Source organism: Hirundo rustica, chromosome 19 (genome assembly GCF_015227805.2).
Source record: "Hirundo rustica isolate bHirRus1 chromosome 19, bHirRus1.pri.v3, whole genome shotgun sequence".
Lineage (NCBI taxonomy): Eukaryota > Metazoa > Chordata > Aves > Passeriformes > Hirundinidae > Hirundo > Hirundo rustica.
In genome coordinates, this window is record NC_053468.1 from 10885610 (window position 1) to 10913096 (window position 27487).

Consider the following 27487-nt stretch of genomic DNA (forward strand, 5'->3'; position numbering starts at 1 on the left):
CAGTAGACAGAAAGAGGAGAGAGCTCCTTGGAAAGGAGAGATTTTACTCACTTGGAGAAGAGGTGGCCTGGTAGCAGAGGACAACAAGAAAAAATACAGAAAGGGCTGCTGTGAAGGTCTTCATGGTCCTGTTGAGTAGAGATGAATTGTAGGAGTGAGGCTTGACTGTTGCAGTGTGTCCCTTGCTGTGCCTGGTGTGGGATCCCTAGGTTCAGCCCTCTTTATATAGAGAGACAGCAACCAAGATTGAAACATGATGGAAACATTGCTGAAAGCCATGACACAACGGAAAAAGTGCAGTGTCAAGGATACCACAGAGCCCTGCAGAGGAAACCCATCCAGAGCCCCGATGAGAGCCGTGTCCTAACATGGCGCAGGGTGTGATACCATGGGTGATAAGATACCATGAGAGGACAGAGAGCAGGATATGACCTGTCATTTCATTTCCCCTGACCTAAGGATTCTGCAGAAAACCCAGAATGAGTGATTCAGAAGATCAGCAGGTGGACCTCTTGCCTAGAAGTCACAGCAGTGGATGGAGGATGACCATAGTTGTCAATGCACTTGTGTTTCCCAGAACATCTGCATCATGGACAAACAGGTGATGTCACTTCTGCCACAGCAACTGGAACAGGGAAAGTCTGAGAGTCAGGCTGACCACCCATGTTGCCACCCAGCCATGCTGGGTCCCATTTGCAATGGGGGCTTGGTCTGTGGGACCCTGAAGGCCATTGGTGCATAAATGTGCAGAGCAGAGGGTGGAGCATGGTGCCATTCCAGACCTGGATTCCTCTTCTCTCCTTGAGCAGCCCTTGCAGCAAGTCTTTAGGGAACTGGTTGTGCTACATCACAACTTCCTAAACTTCCAGTGACAGCTAAAATAGTATTCAGATCTTCATGGACATGAGAATTGGCCATTGACACACACAGAGAACTTTAGGAGCTCATGGCCATGTTAGCACAGCAAAGCTGACAAAGGTGGTTATTTGGTTCCAGCAGTGTAGCATTAGCACCGTCCTGACACATCTCTGTCATTGTCCCAGCTGCCAAACACACACAGAGAAAAGATTGGCTGATTTAGTGCACATTGCTTGGGATGGGAATGGTGTCTCTGCACTGTCAAAAAACCTGTTGGAAATGTTACATCTCTCCAGAAGGGCTCTGCTGTTTTCCAGGCAGAAAAACCTTTCTTTGTGGACAAAGCCTCAGAAGAGTGGAGCAAGAGCAAGATCTCCATGGTGCTAGGAAATGCGTCTGGGTGCTGGACAACCAGCCACAATGGGAAAGCCACAAAAGGGGTCTTGCTCCTCTGTGGAGGAGGATGACCACAAAATAGAATCCCCCACCCGAAGTGGGGTTCCTTGTAGGAACTCAGAAGAGGAAATCAAAGGGAAATGAAGATATTCCCTGGAGGGGCGGTTTGGAGGCCTGGGGCTCCCAAGTGCTCCAGGGCATGTGATAGATTATCAGCACATCTCAGGAGACTGAACTCCATGGAAAAGTGAGCCAGAGTCATTAGAGGGTACAGGCAGCTGCCATGATGGGGTTTGTTTTACACAAAGTTTTTTCTCTCACTACAACACTCTGTTACTAAGCATGAGCAAAACTAAGCCTGGGGGAGACCACACGTGGTGCTGTGGTGCCAGGAAGGTGCAGCTACAAGCCTGAGGAGTGGGCAGCTGAGGAGGGTCTGCCCACAGAGCCCTGGGAACACAGGGCATGTTGCTGAGTTTTTGGAAAGACATTTCCCTAGCAGGGACATACTTGTCCCTTCCCACAGCAGGTGGGCAGGCTCCATACAGCCCATGGATTCTCTGCTGCCACCACAGCCCAGTCCCCAGCTTAGCCTTGGCACATCCGTTCCCTTCTCTGAAGCTCTTTCCCCATGGATTGGCTTGCTTTCATATCAGCTCCTGCTAAGGGGTTAAACTCCCAGAGTGAGAGTCAGCCAGAATCAAGGCTGGGGTTTTACTTGAGAAGAAGACTCAGAATGCCCTGCTCTGAACAGCTGAGGAGCTCAAGATTCCTCTGGCATCCTTCCTGCTCCATGGTTTGCCTTGTACTATGTTCCAGAGCCCATTAAGACAGCAGGATGAAACCTGGTACCTCCAAGGGTATGAGGTCCTACTACCATCATGGATCCACTCCCCCCCTACACTGCACACAGTGGGACAAGGAAGGTATGAGGAGAATGAAACCCAAAGCTCAGCAAGATGGAGTGCAAGGACAGGGACAAACTGCCTGCACATCTCAGGAGCAGGAGTGCTGATGGAGCTTGGTGCGCCACTCCAAGGGTGACGTGGAATAAAGGATGGAGCAGCACGAAGGCACCATAGTAATTCTCTGTTCAAATCAAAGCAAATATAAACCAAAAGATGGAGCGACACAGCAGTGTTGTGGATAGGATCCATGGAAAACAATGCAGCTAATGGGAACTAAGCCAAATGAATGATCTAAATGGAAGTCAAAAGCTGAACTTTGCTTAACTCAGAAATACATATTACTTTTCTCACCTCTACAAATGCTAAAAACTAAAGTCAATCAAACTCCACCTAAACTGTAAATGACATCAACTGTAACTTTACCTTTTCCCAAGAAAATAATATAAATATAGTTGAAGGGGGGAAGAAGGTCAGGAGACTCCAATGTTTTTGCGGTCAGTTATTATCAGTAGCAACCTCTAAACCTGTCACAGTCTTCTCTAAACAGTGCTAATAAACTCTTCAGTGTGAGTCACAGAATCATGGAACCACTGAATAATTAATGTTGGAAAAGTCCTCCAAGATCAGGTATCATCAACATCTACTCCTTCCATCCCTTGCTCCTTCCATTTCTACCAGCACATTCAGAAACAAACTTGCACAAATTCTCATTCAGACCAACGCTACACTGCTCTGACACATCTCCACAAAGGGATCAGAATAAAACTGAGAGAACAGACTGGGGAATGAGCTGGAACCTCCTCGCTGATGGCTCACACAAACAGAGCCCAGCTCAGAGCAGCTTTAGTCAAGTTCTGGATGTTCTGCAACATTCAACTACAGGTTTGATCAAAATGTCAAGATTTGTTTTGAAAAATCAGTATTTTATAGCAGGAATATAAATGTGCCTCAACACTGTCAATTAATTCTCCCTCCTTTCAGATACACCATGCTGTATTTCCTGCTTCCATTCAACCAAAAGGAATTCTTGGAGGTTTTGACACCTCTGTTATTTCTCCTGTTCACTGTTTTCCTCAACTTTGTTCCTTCCTTAAAGATTCTGTATTTCAGTCTCAGCTGCTCCTTCCTGCCAAGACAAATAATGGAAAAACCTCTAAATATTTTGATTTCTAAAACCTCCACCATATGATACATCCTAAATAGTGGCTATTTATGGAGTCTGTAAAACCTCTGCCTTATGGTGTGCTTCAGCTATAAACAGAAACCACACACAGTACCTTTGGATCCATCGCTAGGACAGTTTTGGGATGTGGGAGAAAACCTCTACTCAGCCCTGAGGGTAGCCTACTCCACCACACCACCTCCTGGGTTGGAGTCATGTCTGGGGGATCACTTTATCACAGTGCTCCTGGGAGCTGCCAGATCACTAAAGTGGGAAACTGGGTTTACCTGTGAGCAAATCAGTTGGAAACAGAAAGAAAATGACTGGGGCCAGAGATCCCAGGGTGGTGCAGCTCCAAGCAAGATCTCAGATAAGAAGTATTTTCAAGAAGAATTGAGACTTTCTGCATGGGAATTGAAGTCTGCGAGATGGTAAGTGGCCTAGAAAGAGGGACAAAGCAAATAGTCACTGTCTGTCCCAGAGCAGGAACCATGGATTATTCAATGGAGTGGGCAAGAGACAGGTTCAAAAGGAACAGAGGGAGACAGCTCTTCACATGAGGAGCTCCTTGCCAAGGGACATGGTGAGCACAAGGAAATTTCCCTGAGCCTGAGCTTGGATTTCAGAGCAATAAGCTTGAGATGGTTTGGAAAATGAGAATGGTTGGGGGCTGAGAGTGCACTCCAGGGTGCAGTACAGATATTGATCTGTCTCTTCAAGAGGTCTGCTGTGGCCACATCTGGAGGTATCAAGGCTGATGTAGATGGGTCCTTAGTCTACATCCTCTGTAACTCCACCTTTGATTCCCCAGGGCAACTGGTCCAACAGGACCATCAGGGCTACAGAGTAGCTTGTGAAATTGGATTGAAATCCCTGGACTGAAATCTATACACCAGGATGTGCATCCAGATAAATATGTTTGGCAAATGTCAGTGGAAAGACTCCCAACAGTTTCTAAGCACACAGCAAAGCAGAAATACATTGCTGCAATCCATGCAATCTTCCAAGACAAGTTTGGGGCACCTATAAAAGCTTTACTTTGGGACCAAGGGTCTAAAGAGGAGGAGGTGGCTGGATGCCATGTTGGGATGTGGCTCTCACAGAAATGTGATGGTAATTCCCAAGACAGCCAAATGATGCTTCTGCCACAACACCTTTGTTTCCCCAACAGTGTACACAGTACTGAGCAGCCACTGGCCTGGACCTGAGCAGGGCATGTCCAGCAGCTGCAGCACAGCATGACAGGTTTAGCCACTGTTCAGAGAAAGGAAAATAAAACCATTTGGGTTTTAGTTTCAGACGGGCAGGACCTGAGGCTGCTGAGCACCAGAGTGATGACTGCATTTTCCTTGCACATTCTGCCGCCTGTTGTCCTCAGCTGGAGGTACAGGGGACATCTGCAAGTCAGGCCATGGAGTTGCAGGAATCTCAAAAACATTGACAAGAGCACTGGTGGATGTTGAATCTTGGAAATCATAGAAATCATGGAGTCATTGAGGTTGGAAAAGACATCTATCATTGAGTACAGTACTGCCAAGGCCACCATTAACCATGGCCCTAAGCATCACATCTCTATTTCTGTTAAATCCCTCCAGGGATGGTGACTCCACCACTGCCCTGAGCAGACTATTCCAATGCTTGACCATTCTTTCAGTGAAGAAATTTTCATTAATATCCAACCTGAACCTCCCTTGGTTCAACTTGAGGCTATTTTCCCTTGTCCTATCACTTGTTTCCTAGAAGCAGAGCCTGACCCTCACCTGGCTCCACTCTCCTGCCAGGGAGTTGTAGAGAGCCAGAATGTTTCCTGTATCATAAAAGGAAGACAGGGATATACTTGCTCTCCAGATCCATGCCCATACCAGTTGCAGGGGCTTGTGCTCTTCCCACACTGCTCTGCAGTGAGCACATGGCTCCCACACCCAACTCTGTATACCCCAAGTCTTACATAGAAATCCCTTCCTCAGTTATCCCACTCTGGCAGCCAAAGCTTCCAACACAGAAATAAAGGAAGAATTACAAAGCATTTCTTCACAAAAAGGATGATCAGCCATTGGAATGGGCTGCCCAGGGAGGTGGTGGAGTCACCATCCCTGGAGGTGTTTAAGAAAATACTTGATGTGACACTTAGTGTCCTAAGTGTCCACTTAGTGTCAACCACGGTCTAATTTACATGGTGGTGATCAGTCATAGGTCTTTTCTCAGAGGTCTTTTCCAACCAATTGATTCTGTGAAACCGGGTTTGCCATGTCCTGCCTTGGCTCGACCTGGGCTCGGTGGGGAGCTACAGCTGGACCTAGTGGCCATGCCTAGGGGATGCTCTCCAGCAAGTGGCAAAAACACTTCCTACCTCCAGGTCCTGCTCATGAGCCCATTCCTCACCCAGACAGCTGCCTCTGCAGCCCAGCGTCCCTGTGGAGTTCAGGTCTTCTGCAGATCCATCGGGAAACCTCTTCGGCTTTGCATTTGAATTCTTGGGCAAGCAGAGGCAGTTGCTGAGGCTTCTGTGCAGAAAACACAGCAGATGATGTTTTGGGGTTACAGCCCTCCTTGTAACACCTGCACAAGTAGGAGACCTGGACAGGACAGAGGTGAGGGCCCCATGGACGTCAAGTGCCCTAGCCAAGCAGTTCTCTCCAAGACCCTCTCCCAGTCCCAGGCTGCTCTGCCTCCAATGCTGTCACAGGTCCTGCACCAGGACTGTCCATGCCTCACATAGCAGCCCAGGGTCTCTTTGGGAGCACAAGCAAAGATTCAGCAGCAGCATCTGTTTGCCCAAATCATTCAAAACATGGGATGAAAAGATGAAAATCCTCCCCATGCTCCCATGCCTGCTCCTCCTGGCACAATCTTTGCTCCCCAAAGACTCTCCTGCTAGGTCTGGACCACTACCCTGCCCTCTTCAGGTGGGCACTTTGACTCAGAAGAGTTTTTTTTATCCCAGAGTCTGAGCAAATTACCCCATCACCAGGGCAGGGCTGCATCTGGGGCAGCAGGATTGGGTTTATGGAAGGTTTGACACAGCCACTGCCCTTTTGAGATGTGGCCCCAAGAATAGCTCGTCTGCTTGGTGTGCCTTGGAATGTGTAAAGGGACTACTGAAGGGGTTCCATTTGGGATCCATTTTTCCCACCTTCAAGGGGGAAAGAGCAGGATCTTAGCACAGAGCCCTGTGCCAGCCCATTCTGGCACAGCCAGCAGGATAACAGAGGAAGGACAGTGGAGCTCTGTGGTTCTGTTTTCCTGCTGAAACAAGGGGGATCTGTGCTCTCCCTGAGCCCAGGCCATGCCACAGGAGGGTGATCAGTGTTGCAGCAGCACCCTGGGTCTCTCCAGCTCTGGCTGGGGAGGGGATTAGGAAAACAGACTCTAGCTTTCAGCCCCTGCAAAAAGAGCATTCCTGAGCCCTGGGCAGGGCCCATAGCCCCTGCAGTCCCTTCTGGCCCCTCTCCTGCTGCTCTTCCTTCTCCTTTGGGTTAAGGGTGTCCTGACAGAATGGGAGCAGACCCCTTTTAGGGTCCTGTGGACAGGAGCCTCTGGGCATGGAGCAGGAAGAGGGAACTGCCCTACGGAGCCCTGCAACTGGATGAGCTCCAGTCCTACCTGCCTGGCCTGAGCAGCACTTGATGGGTGCCACATACTGCTGATCAGGAAAAAAGAGAGGACACACATTGTCCTCTCCATATGTCCAGACAACATCTGTCCCCACGCAGGACAGACACCCCTATGAGGGGCTCTGCCATCACCCTTCAGTCCAGCCTTTTGGACAGGAGTGAGGACAGAGCACTGTGAGAGCAGGTGAACCCCTGACATGTCTTCTAAAAAGGAACTGCTGGGGAGGAAGAGCAATGCCTAACCTGTTCTACCTCCACCCTGCTCACTTTCAGTCCTTCCTCACCATCTCACCATGGAACCTGAGACAGAGGAACAGACACTCCACAGGAACAGCTCTGTGCCTTCCCCTCTCAACTACCTGAAAACAAGGTATTCTCTCCCACTGGAAAGGAGCCCCTCAAATCCCTGCAGAGCCCCACACACATTCCAGCAGAGATGCTGCATAGACTGGGCTAGACCAGGGTGGTCTGACCAGCAACCCATGGGCTGGATCCCAGTTCCATCCTGTTACAGCCTCTTCCTGGGGGAGGCAGGAACAGCCAGTAGAAACATCCTGTTCTGTCCCACATCCAAGTACCTTCCTCTGCTCCTGCCCAGGTCCCAAAGTGGGCACTGAGCCCTGGCTAGGGAAGAAGAGTATGTGACTCTGCTCTTTGGTACGAGGGAGCAGCTACACCAGGCTTCAGCCTAGTGGTCCTTTGCCATGGGCTCCAGGAGCAGGATGTTCTGAGCAAGGTAGAGGGTGGGAAAAGTCCAGATCACAAGGATACCACTGTCCTTTGTCCAGTGCCCTCCTTTCCTCCATCTCTATTCAGCAATGACATAATTTCTTCAATTATTAATCACCTCACTGTAATAGTGGATGAATAAAACCCATTAAACCTCCCCTGGGAGCAGCCCCAAGGAAAGAGGCAGGTTTTCAGAAAGTACATTAAGGAGAATGCAGACAGGCTTGAGACAAGCTACAGTGGGAGAAATTGCCTCACTGCTCCAGGCAGGCCATTTCCCATCAGCTGGGATCTGATATCCAATGCACAGGGACTGGGAAGGCCTGTGATGCAAACAGCCTATCACACACCCTGCCAGGGCAGCTCCAAGAGGGTCCTGGCGTGGCAATTATTTCAGCTGAAAAGACACAAAAGAGTTACGCCGGGAAAATTGCTTAGACAAGAGCTCCTGCCAGCCCACATCCTAAACAGCTGTTCCCAGCTTGCCCCATCACCCCAGCAGTGTTCGGCACAGTTCCTCCCCACCTGGAGCAAAGTCACTGATTTGCTACAGTCTCCTCTTAAGGATGCAGGAACCCAGCTGGCACGACCCCAACATGGCCCAATTGCCATATCTGGGGATTCAGTTTTCAGTTCCTTCACAAAAAAAGTAATTTCTCCCAGTATTGCAGAAATGTTCCAAGTGAGAAATTCACCTCTGGAATAGGATGGTATTCCTGGTCAAAATTACAGAGATGAGCAATTCACCAGGTTGAGAGAATTGCAGAATGGTTTGTGTTGGAAGAAACCTTAAAGCTCATTCTGTCACCGAAACAGCAGGAAAAATAAAACCTCTCCAACAATTTTTCGTGTTAGAGAACTCAAGCATTATTTTATTCTGGCCAGGATGTTGTTCTGGCCAGGATGTGCGACAGAAGTCATTTCATCCACACATTGCCTGGGTTGTGCAAAGAAAATCATTCCATTACACATGCATCTTCTCTAAATTTTCACATACTTATAGAGTCAAAACCCAGAGAAATTAATTGGTTCAATGTTTATTGGTCCCAAGTTACACAGATCTTAGTATTTAGTTTCCTATTGGTTATTGGTCCCCTCACCTTCGATGCTAATCAAGTCCTCATTCTTCTCTTATAATCTTTTCCCAGACCAGGTGTCGCTGACACACCAGGAAAGATGTTCAGGTGTTGTGGTCACTTATCTCTTGTGCATCCTCTGGCGGCTCCCAGTCCATTGAGATCCATTAAGCTCATCAGGCCTTGCCCAGGGAACAGTCTCTTGAAAAGAAACTTCCATTCCCTTCCCCTGAGCAAAAATGAACAAAACCCCTGACTAAAGTTAGTTAAAAATTTTACAAGTTTTATAATTTCCAACAATCTTGTTCCTGTCCCTGCCATGGGCAAGGACACCTTCCACTAGACCAGACTGCTCCAAGCTTCGTGCAATGTGTCCTGGATGGACATGTGTCCAGGGATGGGGCAGCCACAACTTCACTGGGCAACCTGTGCCATGGCTTCAACCACCCTTAACAGCCAGTAATTCCTTCTCAATATCCAGTCGAAGCATACACAAACCCCTGATCAGAGTGATGGGACCAGAGACAGAGGATCGGATCAGGTTATGCTAAAGCACAGTCCAGCTGCTCAGGGGAAACAAAATCCTTCTTTCAGCTCTCCTCTCTTTTCAGACGCCTGTAACCACATTTGCCCCTCTGCCAACGCTACACCCTTCTTTCTGGGCTCTGCCAGCTGTGCCTGCAGCATCCTCCTCCAGAGCTCCCACCCACAGCCTGGATCCCACCAAGGAACAGTCCCACACAACCCTTCCGCAGGCTGCCGGGGCCCTGCTCGCGCTGACCGACGGTGGAGCCGGGCCAGGGCCAGGGCCGGGGAGCTCTGAACCACCCGGTGCGCCAAGGGCTGCCTGATGAGGGGGCTTAGCCTCGAGAGGGGCCGGGCTGGGCCTGAGACGGATAGCAGTGGGGGGCAGGGGTGCCGTGTCACCTCCGCGGTCACACTCCGGGCTCGGCTGAGGGGCCGGCAGCCTCGCAGGCCGCACGGACGACCTGTAAGGACCCCCGCTGCCTGCGAACCCGGACGGCTCAACCGCGGCTCACAGCCGTTCGACAGCGGCCCCCCAGGCCCGGCGGACCCCTTGGCGGCTCCCCGTACACGGCCGAGCCCTTCCCGGCGAGGCCCGAGCGCGGCCCGACCCCCGCCCGCCGGCATCAGCGGCATCCCCACCGCCACCAGGGGGCGCCAAGCCCCGCAGGGTGGGGGGCGGGATGGGACATGGAAGTGTGAGCGGCAGGGCCGTGGGCCAATTACAGCGGGGAACGGCGCTTGGGTGGGCGGTGCTAAGGGTGCGGTCCCTGAAGGCGGGGCAGAGGGCGGGAGACTCTTGGGGGAGCGGGAGCTAGCGTTGACCGACGTTTGACCGAACCAGTGAGCTTGGCAGTTTTCACGCAGAGGCCGGATTTCCCATGCCGCTCCTCCCCAGGGGCGATGCCGAGAACCAATGACAGCGAGAAGCCGGGCCGGCGGGCGGAGCTGCGGGCCGTGCTGCGGGGCGCGCCCCGCCGTGAGTGGCAGGGGGGCGGGCCAATGGCGCGGGGCCCGCGCGGCGGCGGGGCTGCGCGGGACGCCGGGGCCGGTGCGGTGGCGGGCCCGGGACGGCCATGGACCGCGTGAGCAGCACTATGAAGCAGGTGTCCAACCCGCTGCCCAAGGTGCTGAGCCGGCGGGCGGGCGGCGGCGGCCCGGAGGCGGAGCGGGAGAGCTTCGAGCGCGCCCAGGTGCGGGCGGGACGGGGCGGGGCGGGGGATGCTAACGGCAAGGAAGGGAAGGTGCCAGCTGAGGGGGCGAGCCCAGGCTGGGGCGCGGTCCGATGGGAACGGCCCGACAGGTACGTAGAGTGGTACAGTGTAGCGCGGCTCTGCCGAGCGAGCGGGGTTATCCAGAGTGGGCGAGGATTATTTGAGTAGGCGGGGTCAGCCCAGGTGAGCCGGGACAAGGGACAGCCCGAGTTGCCCAGCAGGTAGGTTTTGGCACAAGGGCCGGAGCATGGCAGGCTGGGCGCGGCCGGCCCAGGCGAGCTGGGTTGGCGCCAATGGGCGGGGCTGCACCAGGAGGGCAGTGGGTCGCCATCGGGAGGACAGGGATGGAGACCCCCCTGGCTGGGGCTGAAGCCGGCCATGGAGGAACGCCCGGGGACATCAGGGTGCAGTGGCACTCGGGGTGCCCCAGCCCAGCAACGGCTGCCGAGCCTGGCCTCCCCACCTAGTGGGGCTAGGGAACATTCACCCCCTGGCCTGAGCTGCTGGGTCTCCAAGCCCAGCCACAGCTGGGCGTCATGCCCAGGACAGTGCCACCCTGTCCTTGGAACCAGCCTGGACACACACAGCCTGTGTCTCCACTGGCTGGAGTGGTTGTTTGGCCAATGGAGTCAGTCACCCCACTGGGTTCTGTTCCTGTAGGGTACACCAGGTGCGGACAGGGCAGGGGACAGGATCTGTCCCTGTGGGTGGCTCCTGGGAAGAGGCACCAATATGTTGAAAAGTAAACAGAATTTGCTCCTCAGTAGCATCCAGAGTATATGGATGGGGCCCTTGACTCAGGTTTTAGGTGATGGATTGATGTGTTGCACAGTGGAGAGGTGGGCAGCCAAACTGGAGGGGCAGCAGGGGTGCTTTGGTGGAAAAGGCTGGTGATTTGGGGAAAGGATGTGCTTGGAGCAGCTGGGGATATGCCTATACAAGGCATGGGGAGGGTGAAGAGGGAGGGATGGCAGCAGAGGGAGCTGGGGACAACTTGGCCCTGCTCCATGTCCAGGGGTGGAAAGTACCATCAGAAGCAGAACTGTTCAGACCTACTGCAGGAGAGGAAGGGAAACTTAGGCTGAAGCAAGGGCTGAAGTGGGACCAGTGGGAGTAGGCTTGGATGAGCTCAGAGTGGGAACAACACGTGGGAGATGGCTTAGGGGTGGATATAAACACCAAGAATCACGTCTGAGCGGGTTTTGCAGGAAGAAGACCCACCAGGGTGTGAAGTTGGATGCAGGGTCATGTACAGGATGCTGCTCACCGTCCCGCTTAGGTTACCTCAGATATCAATTATTTACTCATACTGCTAAAGGTAGAAGTGGAACTGGTTTGCTCCTGGAACCTTCTGGCTCCTTGTGTCAGCAGCAGCCCCATGAGCCTGGAGTTCTCACAGGCTCCCCCTGAGACTCACGGTTTCCCAGGTGGAGCCGAGTGGAAAGGGCAGTGGAGCAGCAGCACCTACTCCCCACATCGCTACAAGCTGGATTTCATCTTCCTCATCTGATTTCTAGGCTAATGACACAGCATGGCCCTGTTTCACTTTTCCTTCCTCTGTGCTTCACCTCCATGCTCCCTTTCTTCTCACTCTTTTTTTTTTTTTTTTTTCTATAATTCTCTCTCTCCAGTTTAGAGAACTTGCTAGGCATCCCTTTAGGTCTTGGTCATACAGTTTTTGTCCAACTTCTTCTTTCTGAGGTTGTTTTTAGAGAATCTTTGTGGGTATGGGGTTTTTTTATTTTTGAAAGTGACTTCTTTTGAGAAAAGTTTCATCTGTTGAATGGCTTTAAAATGAAAATTTTCCCTGTGTTTCGGCATGTACAGACTCCTTCCCTCCCCTCCAATCCTGTCTGTCTCAGAGCAGCAGTACATGCATCACAAAGCCTATTTTGGGCTAAAAGAGCCCAAACAGGCAGACAGTGTGTCCAAATGGTCCTTTGGGGAGCCTGCAGATCACCTGCTTGGGTTGGCAGCACCCAGTTTCTATGGTCTAAGCTCAGTTTGGAAGAACAAGAGCACCCTACAAAGCTGTGGTGGTGGGACACCCTAGTAGTGGGAAGGTCTGTGGTGGTGGAATGTTTCTGTGGTGGTGATAAACTGGTGATGGAATCATTCTATGGTGGTGGGATGCTCTTATGATGGTGGGATATTCTAGTGGTGGAAAGCTTCCATGGTGGTGGGACACTTCCACAGTGGTCATTGCACAACAACTCTGCCTCGACAACATCCATCTGTTGGCTTGGAGACAAACAGGAATAAATTTCCTGGTGGCCTCTCTTTTGCTCCCATTGTTGTTCAGGTGTCTCAGTTTTTCTGGGAAAGCAAACGTGGGAAACCTGAGGGCATGGCCAGGCATGGTGTTCTTTTCATGCTGTCCCTGCTGCCTGCTGGGCAAGAGCAGCTCAGGGAGAATGAGACACAGCCAAGGGCTCCTCTTTTCCTTTCTTGTTGATGCTGATAATTTTCATGGGAAATTGAGCAACAGGGACACCAAATCCTGCGGTTCTGCTGCCAATGGGATGAGCTGGATGCAGCCCTTCCATGGGAGTATGAGTGTTGCAATGACTGTTCCCCCTTTGCTGGTATTTCACATGGTGATTCAACACTTACCACCTTAACCTCAGCACAGATCTTTGGGCACAGAAGAGGTCATCAAGGGAGGAGAAAAAAATCACCAAAAGTGAAAATCTTGACATATTTTAAGATAAATGTTTGTATTTCGCATGGTGTCTGATGTTTGCATCCCCTCCAAGTTCTCTTGACTGGATTAAGGGGCATGTCCTGAGCATGTCCTTCCTTCTGCAGGAAAGGTGTTCTTTGTTTAGGTTGGTACTTGGGATCTTCCCTCCTTCTTATTCTTTCCATGCTGTAATTGTCCACAGCAGATGTCCTTGTGCCATGATGGAGCCAAGGAGTGAAATTTCCTTCTGTGCTTGGCTGGTTGGCAAAGACTGAATGTTCAACAATTGGAAGAGCTGAAGTGTTGAGGGTGGAAACGGAATTGGAAGGACACAGGACTTCAGTGGGGCAGGGATGATACTCCAGGGGTGATGTCCCAGGCTCTCCTGCTCCTTCATTCATGTTTTAGACTGCCATAGGATATTTCCCTTCATTCCCAGCAGGGATATGGCCAGCAGGACATCAGGTGTAACTGCAGACTCCCAGAAGTGGTGCATGACATTCCCAAGAAAAGCAGCAGCTCACTCCTGGAAGGCTGGAGGTGTGGAAAGATCTCCCCCTGACACAGCTCAGCTCTTCCTGCACCAACTTGTTCCTTCTTTTTGTAAACCCATCACTGGAGAGGGGCGAAAATGCTTGGACATCAAAACTGAAGGAAGTGCACTTGAAGTTGCAGCAAGACACGCTCTGAGCCTCAGTCCTTGTCCCTGCCCTGTGGGTTTTGGGTGGAAGGGAGGCAGCATGTTGTGGTGGTGTGTTGTCATCTCCTGGGCTACAAAGTCACCAAATAACTCTCTTCCATCTCACATCCTGAGCACTGCTCCAGTACCTGGCTGTGTTCCATCATGAGCCCTCATGTCCCACACCACTGCAGACTGCCCTGTCCTGAGTCCGTGCTGTGTCCCAGGGATGAGAACATGAAGTGGAGACAGTGCCTGGGGTTGTGGAGGAGCCACAGAAATTCCATGTTTGTTTCCCAGAGCTCATGGCTGCTGGAGCTTTATACCAGCAGATGTGGCTGCATAGTCTGTGTGCCATCAGAACAATTCCAACGGTAATCAGTCTTGACAAGGGTGAGGGTTGGGAGGAGACACTTCTTTAAAATTCCTGCAGAAAATCTAAAAAACTTGCATTTTAGGTTCTTTAGCTGCAGATTTTTTCTGGAAAACTCAGGGAGCAGCAAAGGGAAACAGGGACTACTTGAGCTGCCCACAGCCACCACTACCTCTGGCACATTTACACACTGGGTTCTTAGGACTGTGTGCAGCAATAAAAGCAATTTATGGCTCAGAAATTACCTTGCAAAGACATATTTGCAGCGGAAGGTGATTGCTGACCTGGCTGCATCTCCACTCCTGCCATCAGAGTCTCCAGGGTGGTGCTGGGGATGTCAGACCCTCCTAAGGTAAGGGTATCCTAGTGGGAAGGTGTGGCATTTTCATATCAGGGAGATGCAGAACTCTGAATGCAACAGATGCCACATCTCCTCAGGAGGGTTTTAATGTCCTTAGTATCCATGAGCTGTTTCTCAGGGGCTTCAAAGCTGTTTTGCATCCTACCTTGCTGCTGGAGGAGCCTTCTCCAAAACCAGGTGCAGGAGATGGTGCAAAAGAAAAAAAGTATCAGGTGGAAATGAAATGGATTCTTTTTTCTCACTCAGTGTCAGTTAATAAATCCTTTTGAACCCAACTTTTTACAGCCAAATGCAGGTTAAAAGCAGCTTTGTGCCCATCCTGTCTCTGCAATGGGCTGTGCCACCTCAGGCCCACCATCACACCCCATTAATGTAATAAATCATTTTCTCCCATCATTTTTATAATTGGGAATATGGTCCTATATGTCCCAGACACAGCAACTGAGCTGGTTTCAGACGAGACCCAGCTCGGTTCAACTTACAGTCGCAAAGGAAATACCATTTACTACTGAAAAAAACCCAATTTTTGTGGTTCAGATGCTGCTGGCGCCTGCAGCTTTGCCAAGAACTTCAGTTCTTACACAGGAAATGAGGCTCCTTTCAAAGCACCAGAGTGGGGCTATATATATACAGCCTCTCCAAAAGGATATTTAAAGAAACATATTGACACTAGCAAGAACAGGAAAAAATAGCTCCTGTCCATGAGGAGCGAGGGCTGACAGCAGCTGAGCCCATTCTGGGGGAGTAGGTTATACAGGGGATTAATTCATGGCCCTTTCATCTCCAGGAAAAGGAGCTCCTGGGTTTTGTGCTGTGTGAACCCCTGTGCTTTTGGTCTTCTGACTTTTGCTGGGAGCTAGATGTGCTGGGGATTGAATGCAGCTTTAGCAGTGAGGGTAATGAGTCATCTCGTCTCTTTTCAGAGAGTCCCTCTTAGAAACTTATTCCCATCCCCAGGGAAAGAAAATAGTTTGTCTTGTACCAGATATGGGGCTGCTTTTCTTGTTAGTGCACACTGGTATGGAGGGGTTTAGGAGATTTTTTTAGATATAGAAATATCTATTTTAGATGCAGAAATATCTTCAGTCTTTTAATGTGGGGGTGGACTCCAGAAGCAGCTAAGCTTCAGGAGGATGAATAGATTTGGTGCTGAAGGTACTGCCACCAAGTTCAGGAGCTTCTGTAACTGGGAAAACATGATGGCTTTGGACCACCAAGGGACACAGGGGAACTTTGCCCTGAGTTATACCAGAGGCTGAGTGGGAAGACAGGGATGCTGGGAGACGCTGCTGCCCCAAAAGCCCCTTTCCCTTTCACTCGGCATGTACTTCCTCACCGAGGATGTCCTGTGCTGAGGGATGCAGGGGGGTTATTGCCCTCTGAAATTTTTCCAGGTTAACTCCATCCATCTGCAGAGCTGAGGAGAAACAGCCAGGAAGGCAGGGTTTTTTACTAAATTCCCCATCACAGCATTCTGGACTGAGTGACTGAGTGTGGTCACTTCTGCTGCCGTTGGCTGTGACCCAAGTCCAGCAAAAACAGTGGGGAAGGGCATATGGGATGCGGGCACCTGTCATGAGGCAGGGGTGACTCATCCCAGCTTTGCTCTTCCAGAAGGAAAAATCTCTAGACAGAAGCTGGAGCTGCAGGAGAAACAATATTGGCTGAAAGATTGAGTGGGGAGAAGGTGCCCATTGCAGCCCTTTGCATCCCATGTATGTGACATGCAGCCAGGATGAACATTGCCTGCTCCAGCACTGTCTGGCACATGACACTGCTGAGTGAGTTCCAGCACCTGGATTCTGTGCCATCCTCATCCTATCACCCACTGTTGGCTCTGTCCCCTCTAAACCTGGAACAGAGGGTCAGCAGCCGGAGGTCATACAGCAGCATGAGGGCTGGAGGAAGGGCTGGATCCTGGCCCTCCTCCCTACCACCAACTTGGCGGATTTATTTTGCACAGTCACCAAATAAGAAAACTTCCTGGGGACAGCCTGTTCCCCGGGTGACAGCAGAAACAGGCAGCACAGCCAGTGTTCTAGCCCGGATGTGCGAGTCAGGCCCACAGCTGGACTAATTATACATTGTGTGCTATTCCGGCCTAATCACAGGGAGGGGTGAAAGATCCCAGTCCACAGTAGAAAGGTGAATTACTTTCTCAAAGGCATGCATAGACACTGAATAGTTTATTATGGACTCAGCAAGAGGGTTGGGTTGGAAGGCACCTTTAAAGCTTAGTTTGTTCCATTTCCTGCCATGGGCAGGGACACCTTCCACTAGACCAGATTGCTTCAAGCCCTGTCCAGCCTTGCTTTGGACAATTCCAGGAATTAAAGTGGAGCTGTTGGAGTGAGTCCAGAGGAGGTCACAAAGATGTGCTGGGGCCTGGAGCCCCTCTGCTCTGGAGACAGGCTGAAAGACCTGAGGGTGTTCACCTGGAGAAGAGAAGGCTCTGAGGAGATGTTAGAGCCCCTCCAGTGCCTAACGGGGCTCCAGGAGAGCTGGAGTGACAGGATAAGGGGGAATGGCTTCTGATTGACAGAGAGTGGATAGGTATGGGATGCTAGGAAGAATTCCTGGCTGTGAGGGTGGTGAGGCACTGGCACAAGGTTGCCCAGAGAAGCTGAGGCTGCCCCATCCAGAAGTGTCTAAGGCCAGGTTGGATGGGGCCCGGAGCACTCTGGTCTTCCTTCTAGTATAAGGTGTCCCTGCCCATGGAAGGGGGTAGAACTGAGTGATCTTTAAAGTCCTTTCGAACCCAAACCAATCCAGTGTTCTGTGCTATGTGAGTTCAAGCTTTCCTTGTGCTGTTTAGGAGTCCCAGTGGGCCTGACTGCTGAGGTCTCCCCACTGATGCCATCCCCTGTTTTAGAAGGAGAAGGGACAATTCCTGGGTTTCCCTGACATTCTAGCACCTTGCAACACATTTTGCACTTACCTGTATTCTTGTTCACTTCCATGTGAGCATAACAACTGGAAAAAAGTATTTTCCAACCATCATCTGCTAATTCAAATAAAGCACAATGCCACGGGCTCTCTCTTGAGTGCTGAGCTGCTCACATCCATCTTTTATTACAATAAAAGGGACAAATGGTAACAATTAGCAGCAAGTCTCCAACCTGGCCCTGGCAAGAGAAGCGACTTCTCCCGAAGGATCCCTTTCTCTGATGGAAGTTTCCTCTTTCCTGCACGGCAAGCACTTGGCACAACAGAACTAAATACCCACCTGGGAAGGGCACAGGCTGATGGCATTAAACCAGGCTGATGGGATTTATTGTCATCACATAAAGCTGGCTACCAGTCAGGCTAGATAAAAATAGCATCTAAAACTATGGAAGTCTTGGAATAAAGTAGCCACAGCTCAGCAGAGTTTTATTAGTTTGCTCCACTGTCAAGCAACAAAGGGTCTTCTTCGTCTCAAGACTTAAGTTGGCACATTTGGGCAACTCCAGGTCCCCTTGAACCTGAGTTTCCTGGCCAAACCATAAAACCAGCCTGGCAACTTCTATATGAACTGAGTACAGATAGAGCAACTCTGGAGCTGCCTGATTCCTCAGTCCACAATGTTCCCAGCCACTGGACTGGTATTTTCTGCATTGGTGGGAACAAAGGCACCTTTTTGTTGAAGCACCAAACTGGCACAACCAAGGGGCAGGAGGGCATTGGTGAGTGAGTGCCGAGCACTGTGGAGGGCACAGACTCCAGGACAAAGCTGACAGACATAACTGTGTTGGCCTGAAGATGTTGTTGGAAGCCATGGCCAGGGTCCAGTTCTGCAGCAGATACAGAGTTGAGCCCATCCTCATCGCACAACACCAACCACAACCAACCCATAGGACATGCTCTCCATTGGTGTGAGCTGGAGAAGTGTCCCACCAAAAAAGGGACTGAGATTTTGCAGTTACAAAAGGCAGCTCCATGTACTAAGAGACTTATAAAACATTTGGGTTAGGCTGGAGGACCTTTAAAGATCATCTGGTCCCAATCCTCTGCCTTGGGCACAGGATTGGGACCAGATGCCTGATCCCTTTCTCAGGGATCAGGCACCTGGGCACAGGAGGGCTCTGTTGAACTGTTGAAAAGAGCAATTGACATCTTCTGCACAAGCCAGATATGTCTCTCAGATCCCCAACCTGATCTTGGTGAAGCCACAGTTCATCCACAACCTCTCCATCCCATTTCTAAATGAACTAAATGCATCCTCTGCATCCCACTGAATAAAGCATGGATCAGCACTCTGGCATCTCTGTGGGCTTGGCAGCCGGTCACACTGGTTCTGGCCGTCACCTTGCTGATCCATGGGCATCCCAAAATCCTTCGGATTGGGAAACACCTCCAAGGTGTTTGAGTCCAGCCTGTGACTGATTCCCACCTTGTCACCCAGCCCAGAACTCTGCATGCCATGTCCAGTCATTCCTTAGACACCTCCAGGGATGGAGACTCCACCCCCTCTCTGGGAAGCCCTTTCCAATGTTGGACCAGGCTTTCCATTAGGAAATTCCTTCTGATGTCCAACCTGAACCTCACCTGGTTCAGCTTGAGGCGATGCCCTCCTGGTGCCCATCTGTTGTGCCTCTCCTCCTGAACTGTGGTTACCAAGTGTGCCAACTTCATGTTGCTCCATATGGACCACACAGTCCAGCTCTACAACCCTTGGAACTGTTCAGGAGGAAAGTCCTGCAGCATCAGTTAGTGGTGTGAGGAGATTTTTTGAGGTCTTAAGGGAATGCTGAAATAGTGATAGAGGAAGACTTTGACTCTCTGGGTGTTAAAGAAGTCAGTGTACGCTGGGAATGGCTGTGCCAGAAGAGGTGCTTCTTATGCGCTAAGTCAGTGAAACCACTGAAGAACTCATCTCTCTTGGTGGCACTAATCCCAGTCAGTGACCTGGTGGTGTTTTTCCAGCCAGGAATGTTTTGTGCACTTCACAAATGGGAATGAAATGTTCCAACAGTCTGCAAGGTTTGGCTACTTCTGCAGAGGTAAATACTTGTCTGAAGAGGGTAAAGGTGGGTATTCCTGAGTTTGCTGAATTTTACGGTCACCTGGAACTTGCGTAGTCCATCCTGTCCAGCTGGGATTCATGGATCAGGTGTCAGGTGAGGCTGTTTACCCTTTCAGCAGCCTGGGGAAAGGGGAGCTGCCTTTTGGTGGAGTTCCTTCCACTCTGTGGTCCCAGGGGACATTCCATGCCCTGCCCCTGATCACCATGGTACTTTTGACCCTCCCCAAGTACAAGGAACCCAGAATTGTGTTGGGGTGGTGGATGGGGCCAGTCCTAGATTTTCTCCATACACAGCAGTGGTGGGAGGTGGTGGGATGCTTTGGGACACGGAACAGACAACATTTTGGTGGGTAGGATCCAGCCTGGAATTTCTACCATGCCCCACATCTCTCCTTCTTCCGGGGCACCTCAAAAGGTGGGTTGAGCAAGACCATCTCCTGACTTTACGCATGTCCTCAACAGGAGGACAAGCTACTCTCTTGTTTGTCTTCCTGGCTCTTGCAGTCCCACTCCAGCTCTTTTTATAGCTCAGCAAGAAGTGCTTTGAGTTTCTGAGTTGTCTTGGAGGCCAAGCACACAGGGAGGAGTCGCAGCTAGAAATAGGGCTGCTCTCTGCTCCTGCGTTCCAGATTTTTAATTTTTTTAGCTGAAATGTCCAAATTTGAAGAGTCTCATTGCCGCAGGCACGGAACTGGGAACCATCCACATTTTTTCCATTCACATTGGGTCTTCTTTCTCATTTGTCTTATTTCCAATGCCCTCACACCAGCCACTGAGCCCTCTTGGGATGATTTTCCTGGCAAATGGGGTCTGTCATCCCTGCCAGTGTTTTCTGTAACCCCCAAATTTCACCCCTCAACACAGCTGGTTTGGCAGGAGAACTCCCTGAGGAATTAGTATTGTCTGGGGGGGTGGAGGAACATTCAGGTACCAGCCAAAGTTTCTGAATGGTGAGCAAACAGCTCAGACTAAATGTCCAGCAATTTCTGCCTATGGGGAGGGAAGCAAAGCTTTGGCAGCAGCACAGGCACAAATAAACCAGAGCAAAGGAAAGAGGAGAAATTGTTGGACAAAACCTGTGGTTTCCAGCCCATTATTATCTGGGATTTTGGCTATGGTGCTATGCAGGGGCAGGGGCATATGGACAGAGCTGCCCTGGCACAGCATCCACAGCATCCTGGGGTTGGCTCCTTTCTCCCATAGGAGCAGGGTATAATTAACTGTGTCATGTCTAGACTTTTTCATTAATCCCTTAATACTTGGATACCATTATGGGGCCTACCCTAGCTGCAATCTCCCCTCTGAGATTTTTTTTAGCCCAGAACCACTTTGGGTCCCTGCTCCCCCTTGTCTGTCAGCCTCCAAAGTGCCATTTACGTGCACCAGCATCTCTGTGATCTGGAAATGGGACATGCCAGGGAAAAATAATTTTGGGATCAAATCAGAATCAATCTTTCTTCTAATCAGCCATCACATGGAAATGACAATTAGCCAGTGACCCTGTTAGATCTTTTATAATTTTAACCCCTTTCCCTCCTTTTCTGCAGCATTCACTAACTCTGGGAGCAGTTGCAATCCAACTTCTCTTCCCATCTGCAGGGAAAACAGATTTTTTCACATAGTGGGAATGCTTCACCCATATCAGAGGTGTGAAGTCTGTCAGGCCTTTTCATTGGATAAGAAGCAAATTTTGGTACCCAGTCTCAGCACCTCCAAGGGATTCTTTCTTTCCAGCTGCATCAGAAGTGCTGTGATTTCTGCTTGGGGAAATAGCAAGTAATCTCATGAACAGGGTGTGTAGCCATGGTGAGGTCTTCTGCTTCTTCTTCCCAGGGGTATTTCCATCTTTCCCAGCCCTGGAGGGTAAGGATGGTGCTCAGCTCCTTCCACAGCAATCTCTGACTGGTCCCACAGCCTAGGTGTTTCAGGACCTCAATGTTTGCTTCTCCCCTGCAGATGTTCCTGATCCTGTGTTTAGGTTCAATATGCTCTTCCAGAAGGAAGCAGCATTTGGAAATTCCCACCAATTGTCCCCACATGGATTTTTTTCTCTGTCTCACCAGGGTATGGCAGAGGAGCTGGTTGTGGTGGTTAAGCTGAGTTCAGGGCTCTCTGGGTTGTTTCTGATCATATCATACAGCAGATTTCTTGCACATTTTTCTTTATTTATCCAAAAATGTAAAAAAAAAAAAAAAAAAGTCCTAATTCCCTGAACATCATCAGAACATGAAGGATTTTCTCCACAGAAGTACTGGGTGCAGCTCCCACAGTCCTCGGGCTGGTGCCTGGCTGGGCCATCCATCACCTTCACTGAGGCCACTCTGATTCCCATGGCTTTTGTGTCCCAGGAGACTTGTCACTGTGTCACTCCACTTAACCCTGTCACCGTCCAGCGCAATATGCCTCCAGCAGGAGGATGTGCCAGGGGCGGGGTGGAGGACTTGGGTGGGGTAGTGAGGACCAGGGTGCCCTGTGCTGGGCTGAGCTGGCAGTATCTGACAGCTGCCGAATTGCTGGAAAAGAAGGGAATTTGGTGTGTTTAGTGTCTCTCAGAACCAATTCCTCGTGTTTGGGTGTCCTATATGCCCCTCTGCCAGCGTCGATGGTATTGTGTGTGCTCCACACGTTGTGATTTGCATTCGAGAGCAGAGATTTCCCTCCCACGTTAAACCCCCAGTTTTCCTGGAATAACACGGAAATCCTCGGACTGCCTTTCCCCCTGTGCTGATGAGCTGCAGCAGGGACATCCCTGGGCTGCAGAGCCCTTCAGGCGCTCCTCTTATGGCCTTCATCCTGCTGTGGAAGATGTGTCATCCTGCTGATGGCCCAGAGGAGGCCGAGAGCAGAGTGGCAGGCACAGCCCTCCACACCCTGCCCATTTCCCTGTGCCATGGGGAACCAGTGGCTCCCAGCACAGGGGGCATCCCCTGCTGTCAGAAGAGCTCCCAATGGAGCTGCTTCCTGTCATCTGTGCTTATTCCAAGTGCCTCCCATCTGTTTTCCCAATGATTCCAGTAGGCACAGGCATGTTTTCCACACCCAGAGCTAGGCTTCATGCCCTTAGGGCCTCTTCAGCCTCCGTGGTGGGGCTCACCAGAGCACACCAGTGCAACCCTTCTCATTGGGCTGGGTGAGCCCAAGGGTATGCTGGCAGTGCTCCAGCCAGTGGTGTTTATTTCCACACAAGGAAAATGAGGAAAATGAAATATTTATATCTCAGGAAGAGATTTTGCAGCCTTTTGCATGGAATCGTGCCTGCTATTCAGTCCTCGATCATCTCAGACAGGCAGCAATTACACATGAAACACAGTTTCCTTTATGTGCCTGGGTTTTTTCCACCTCGGGCTCCACCCTGGTCGCAGCAGAGATCCCTGCTCTAGCCATGCTGCCTCCTCAGGCCCTTCTCACACCCAAGGAGCAGGCAGCGTGCGGGTGCTCTCAGCCAGGCTGAGAGCTGAGTTACGCGGCTGTTGCGGGAGCATCACCTGTGGCAGAAGCAGCCACAAGGACTGGAGAGGTGTTGGACATGGGAGCAGGGACTGTTAAAAGAGCACAAGGAAAGCCTGAAGTCATATAGCAGAGAATCCTGGAATGGTTTAGGTTGAAAGGAGCCGTAAAGACCATCTTACTCCACCCTTTGCCATGGGCAGTGACACCTTCCACTAGACCAAGTTGCTCCAAGCTTTACCCAGCCTAGCCTTGGACACTTCCAGGGATGGGGAAGACACCGCTTCCCTGTGCAGAAAGTGGCACCACTTTCACCACACTCACAGGGAAGAATTCCTTCCCAATATCCCATCTACCCTGCCTTCTGGCAGTGGGAAGCCATTCCTCCTTGTCTTGTCACTCCAGGCCCTTGTCCAAAGTCTTTCTCCAGCTCTCTTGGAGCCCCTTTAGGTGGAGTAAGGGGCTCTAAGGTCTCCCAGGAGCCTTCTCTTCTCCAGGTGAACACTTCAAGGTATCACAGCCTGGCTGTAGAGGAGAGGGGCTCCAGCCCTCAAGGTTCACCCACAGGGTTTCATATGAGGAGATGCCAGGCAGGGAATTTACCATGTAATTTTTATCTGTCATTTGGACACCTATTTGCCCCAACATTTTCCCCTTGGACTGAATTGGGCACCCCAGTCCTGCTGGGTCTTCTGTGAGGGAGACTAGCCCTTGGCCCCTCTGCAAACCCACAGCTGTCTGGAGCCCATGGCTCCAGAGCCCTTCTGGGAAGCAGCTCTTTGGGACATGGGCAGTTGGATGGGGTCTCGGTAGCCAGGGTGGGAGAGAGAGCTGGGAAGTGGCCTCTGGGGCCAAAACAAGCAGCCAAACGTGTGGGAGCACTGGGAGGAGCCAGCATTGCTTTGAGCCAGCATTGTGTGCTCTGCTCCGACCTCCCCCTGCAACCACGCGACACTTAAATATGAGCAATCTCAGAGCTGGAAACTGTCCCCAGGCTGGAAGTATGCATACTTCCTATAAATACCTTGGCTGCTGCCCATTAGCCAAAGGCAGACGCAGCACCCACATCCCCCCCACAGCCCCAGCACTGCAGAGGTGGCTACAGGCAGGGGATGGCCTCATCAGATGTAGTCTAGTGCAGGGAAAACACATGTTGTGGCATTTCCCAACCTATTGCATCCAGTGGTTTCATTTCAGGCGAGTTTGTTCCCCCTTTGCTACGCGTCTGCAACAAAGCTGTTCACGTTTAGGACTTGTGGGAGGTGCTGAGGTGTGTGCGCCTGTACTGGAATGTACACAGCCTCCTGCTCCCCTGTCTGGGCTTGCATGGATATAAAGCTCAGGAGAAGGTTTGGGAAGTTCCTGGGAAGTGGTTATGGGCTGGGCACTAAGCTGAGCGTCACACTTGGCATTGCCAGGCTCTGCTGTCTCAATTCAAGGGGCAAGCAACAGCAGATAATTAAAGTGATTCCTCTGATGGGGTAGTTGAAGGATCGCCTAAGGCAAATGTTTGGAGATTCACGAGGGCCTCACTATGCCTTGGGGGAGGGAGGAAGGTGCCCGAGGGCAGATGCTGAATGTGTTTTGGCACTGTGCTTTGTGTGAAGCCTCAGCTCCCCATTTATGAAGTCTACAGGGCAACTTTAAAAGGAAATGAGTGGGAGATGTGTTTTATGACTTCAAGCTGAAAAGAGAGTAGGTTTGGATTGGGTATTAGGGAGGAATTCTTCCCTGCAAGAGTAGTTGCCCAGAGTAGCTGTGGCTCCCCCATCCCTAGAAGTGTCCAAGGCCAGGTCCAAAGCCAAGGCTTGGAGCAACATCGGATAGTGAAAAGTGTCCCTGCCCATGGCAGGGGGTGGAATGAGTTGGGCTTTAAGGTCCCTTCTAATCCAAATCCTTCTGGGATTCTGTGATTTCCATTTTCTGAGTCACTGGTGACACTGATCCAGATATGGAAGGACTGCAAGTAGAGAAAAGAGGACAAAGTTGGGGGTTTTTGATGGGGAGCTCAGTGGACTCATGGCTGGGGGTAAACATCCCCATGGATAGGGAGAGCTGCTGGGGGCATTGACCCCTGTAAACTTTGGGACTTGCAAGGTGGTGGGTGACATCAGAGCTCTGGTCCCTGTGAGCCCAGGGAGCAGTGAGGGAGGCAGGATGAGCCAGTTCCCACTGCAGCTGTCTCCTTTGCTGACCCTGTTTCCTTCTTCTGGGCGTTGGCTCATCTCACTGTTGCCTCAGCATGAGGCAAGGAGGAAGCAACATCACAGCAGAGCATTGTGCATGTGCAAAGGAAGAGCCAGGCGAGAGTTCCTAGGAGGGTTCCCAGATAACCTGCATGTAAGGATGGGGCCGCAGGGGACCCAGGAGACATCTGCAATGGTGAGCAAGTTGTCACACAGAGCTTACAGGTTTACATCCCACTGCTATGATTCACCTGTGCCAGCCCCTTACCTCCCTCATGGTCCAACATCTCTTCCCCATGTCTAACCTGACCCCACCCTTGCTCAGTTTAACATCATTGTCCTATGCTGGGACCCCAGAGGTGCAGGCAGCTCCATGGAGGTCTCAGAAGAAGCTTGGCTTTTTAGGCTGTGGGCACACATGGCTGGATCATGTCCCATTTGTCACCTGCCAGAATCCCCCAGTCCTCCACAGGGTCATCTCCATCCATCCATCATCTATGAAATCAGTGATGGTAGAATACACTGAATTACTATGGAATCAGTGAATCCAGGATATGGAGGGCTTGTAAGTGGAGATGAGAGGACAAAATTGAGGGGGGGACATTGTGTTGCTAGAGGACACGAAGAGAAAATGATACACACTCTCTGACTCCAAGAAGAAGGCTGAAGAACTTTTTATTATTTGCAAAGACCTCGCTTATATAGGTTCTGAGCGATGACCAGGGATTGGGGAACAAGGTTACCACCTCTCCATCCCACTGAAGTCAATCAGTTGACTCTCATCAGAAAGAAATGTGAAAAATACCGATTGTTTACAGTACCGTGTTTACAGTACCGACTGTGAGAATTCAGCTGGAGAGCTGTAAACATCTCACAAAAGCTCACATAACATAGCAACACCATTGGTGGGGGTAAATGACCGCATGGATGGAAAGAGATGCTGAGGGTGTTTATCCCCACAAACCTCTGGGATCCCTGCAGACCTCCCTAGTCTGTGCAGGCACTAGGGATTGCCCTGGCTCAGATCCATAATCTTGCCCCTGCCCTGACTGAACCTCATGAGGCTCCCATGGACCCAATGCTCCAGCCTGTCTGGCTCCCTCTGGATGCCCTCCCTTCCCTCAACCCATTGATGGCACCACTCAGCTCAGTCTCACCCTTTCTCTGGTTTCCCAGCCCTCCACAGCAGGTAGGAAACAGGAGTTTAATTGCCTCTGGTTTGGGATGGGAGGATCTATCTACCTGTCTCTTTGCAACATTTGCAGGAGCTGGAAGCAGTGAGGGGGGAGGATGCTGCTTATCCCACCTCTCGCTTTCCCTCTTGCATTTTTAATCCCGTTGGCATTGTATTGCTGCTCTCTGAGCTTCTGCTCACCTTGGAGCAGCCCCACTGAGCCATGTTCCACGGGGCTGTGCAATTGCTGTAGCACCCACAGGGATGGATTAAAGAAGGAGCTAAAAATACCAAAAGATCTATAATGGCACCATGAACCGGTTGGTTTTTGGGTGTTCCTTTTTTTTGTTTGTTTGTTTGTTTGATTGTTTGTTTGTTTGTTTGTTTGTTTGTTGGGGTTTTTGTTTGTTTTGGGTTTTGGTGGTTTTTTAAGAAAGTCTCTATATTGACAACTCAGCCAAGTGGCTTCCTATAAAGGCAGGAGGGATAATGCAGCTCGGCTCCATGCCCACACACCGGGCTAGCAGCGGCTTCACCTGCACCCCTCTGTACATGGGGAAAAAATTTTTCATGGAAAGAGTGATAAGATACTGGAATAATCTGTCCCGGGAGGTGGTGGAGTCACCATCCCTGGATGTTGTCCTGGTTTAGGGACAAATTTGGGAGAAACCCCCTGAACAGGATCCCTCCGGTAAGCAAACCCAAATGGCCCCTCCCTCCAGCTGGTCTGGTAGAAACTTCTTCAGAGAAAAGTGGAAAAAACTATTTTACTTAACAAACAAAGTGCATACAAGTATAAAAAATGAATAATATGAAACAATAAAACCTCTCGTTCTGGAGTGAGATGGCAAATTGAGAAAGTTCTTGCTGTGGATGTAGCTCAGCTCTCTCTCAGTCTCTCATCAGTCCCAGTCTCTCCGGCGCTGCTGGAAAATGCCGAGGTCCCGGCCCCGGTGGGCTGCAGGTGCAGCCCCCAGTGCTCCCCTGTGTTTTCAGTCCAGAGCAGATTTAAACAGTCCCAAGACAAAGGAAAAAAAAAACAGTCCAGGGAACTTCTCTGCCCTAGCTAGCTGAAACTAACTAAAAGCAAAAAGATC

At 50.8% G+C, this 27487-nt stretch overlaps 1 protein-coding gene across 6 annotated transcripts in view; it reads left to right on the forward strand.

The window, feature by feature from the left end:
• Positions 1-10327: 10327 nt before the first annotated feature.
• HIP1 (huntingtin interacting protein 1) overlaps positions 10328-27487 on the forward strand; it is a 45190-nt gene continuing 28030 nt past the window's right edge. For 3 of the 6 annotated variants that reach the window (XM_040082295.2, XM_040082292.2, XM_040082293.2), the window contains exon 1: positions 10328-10461. In XM_040082295.2, coding sequence (XP_039938229.1) covers positions 10345-10461 — 117 coding nt within the window. In that variant the 5' untranslated portion in view covers positions 10328-10344. Of the gene's footprint in view, positions 10462-10518; positions 10572-27487 lie in introns of those variants that run through there. The other 3 variants (XM_040082294.2, XM_040082297.2, XM_040082298.2) reach the window with 3 other exon arrangements.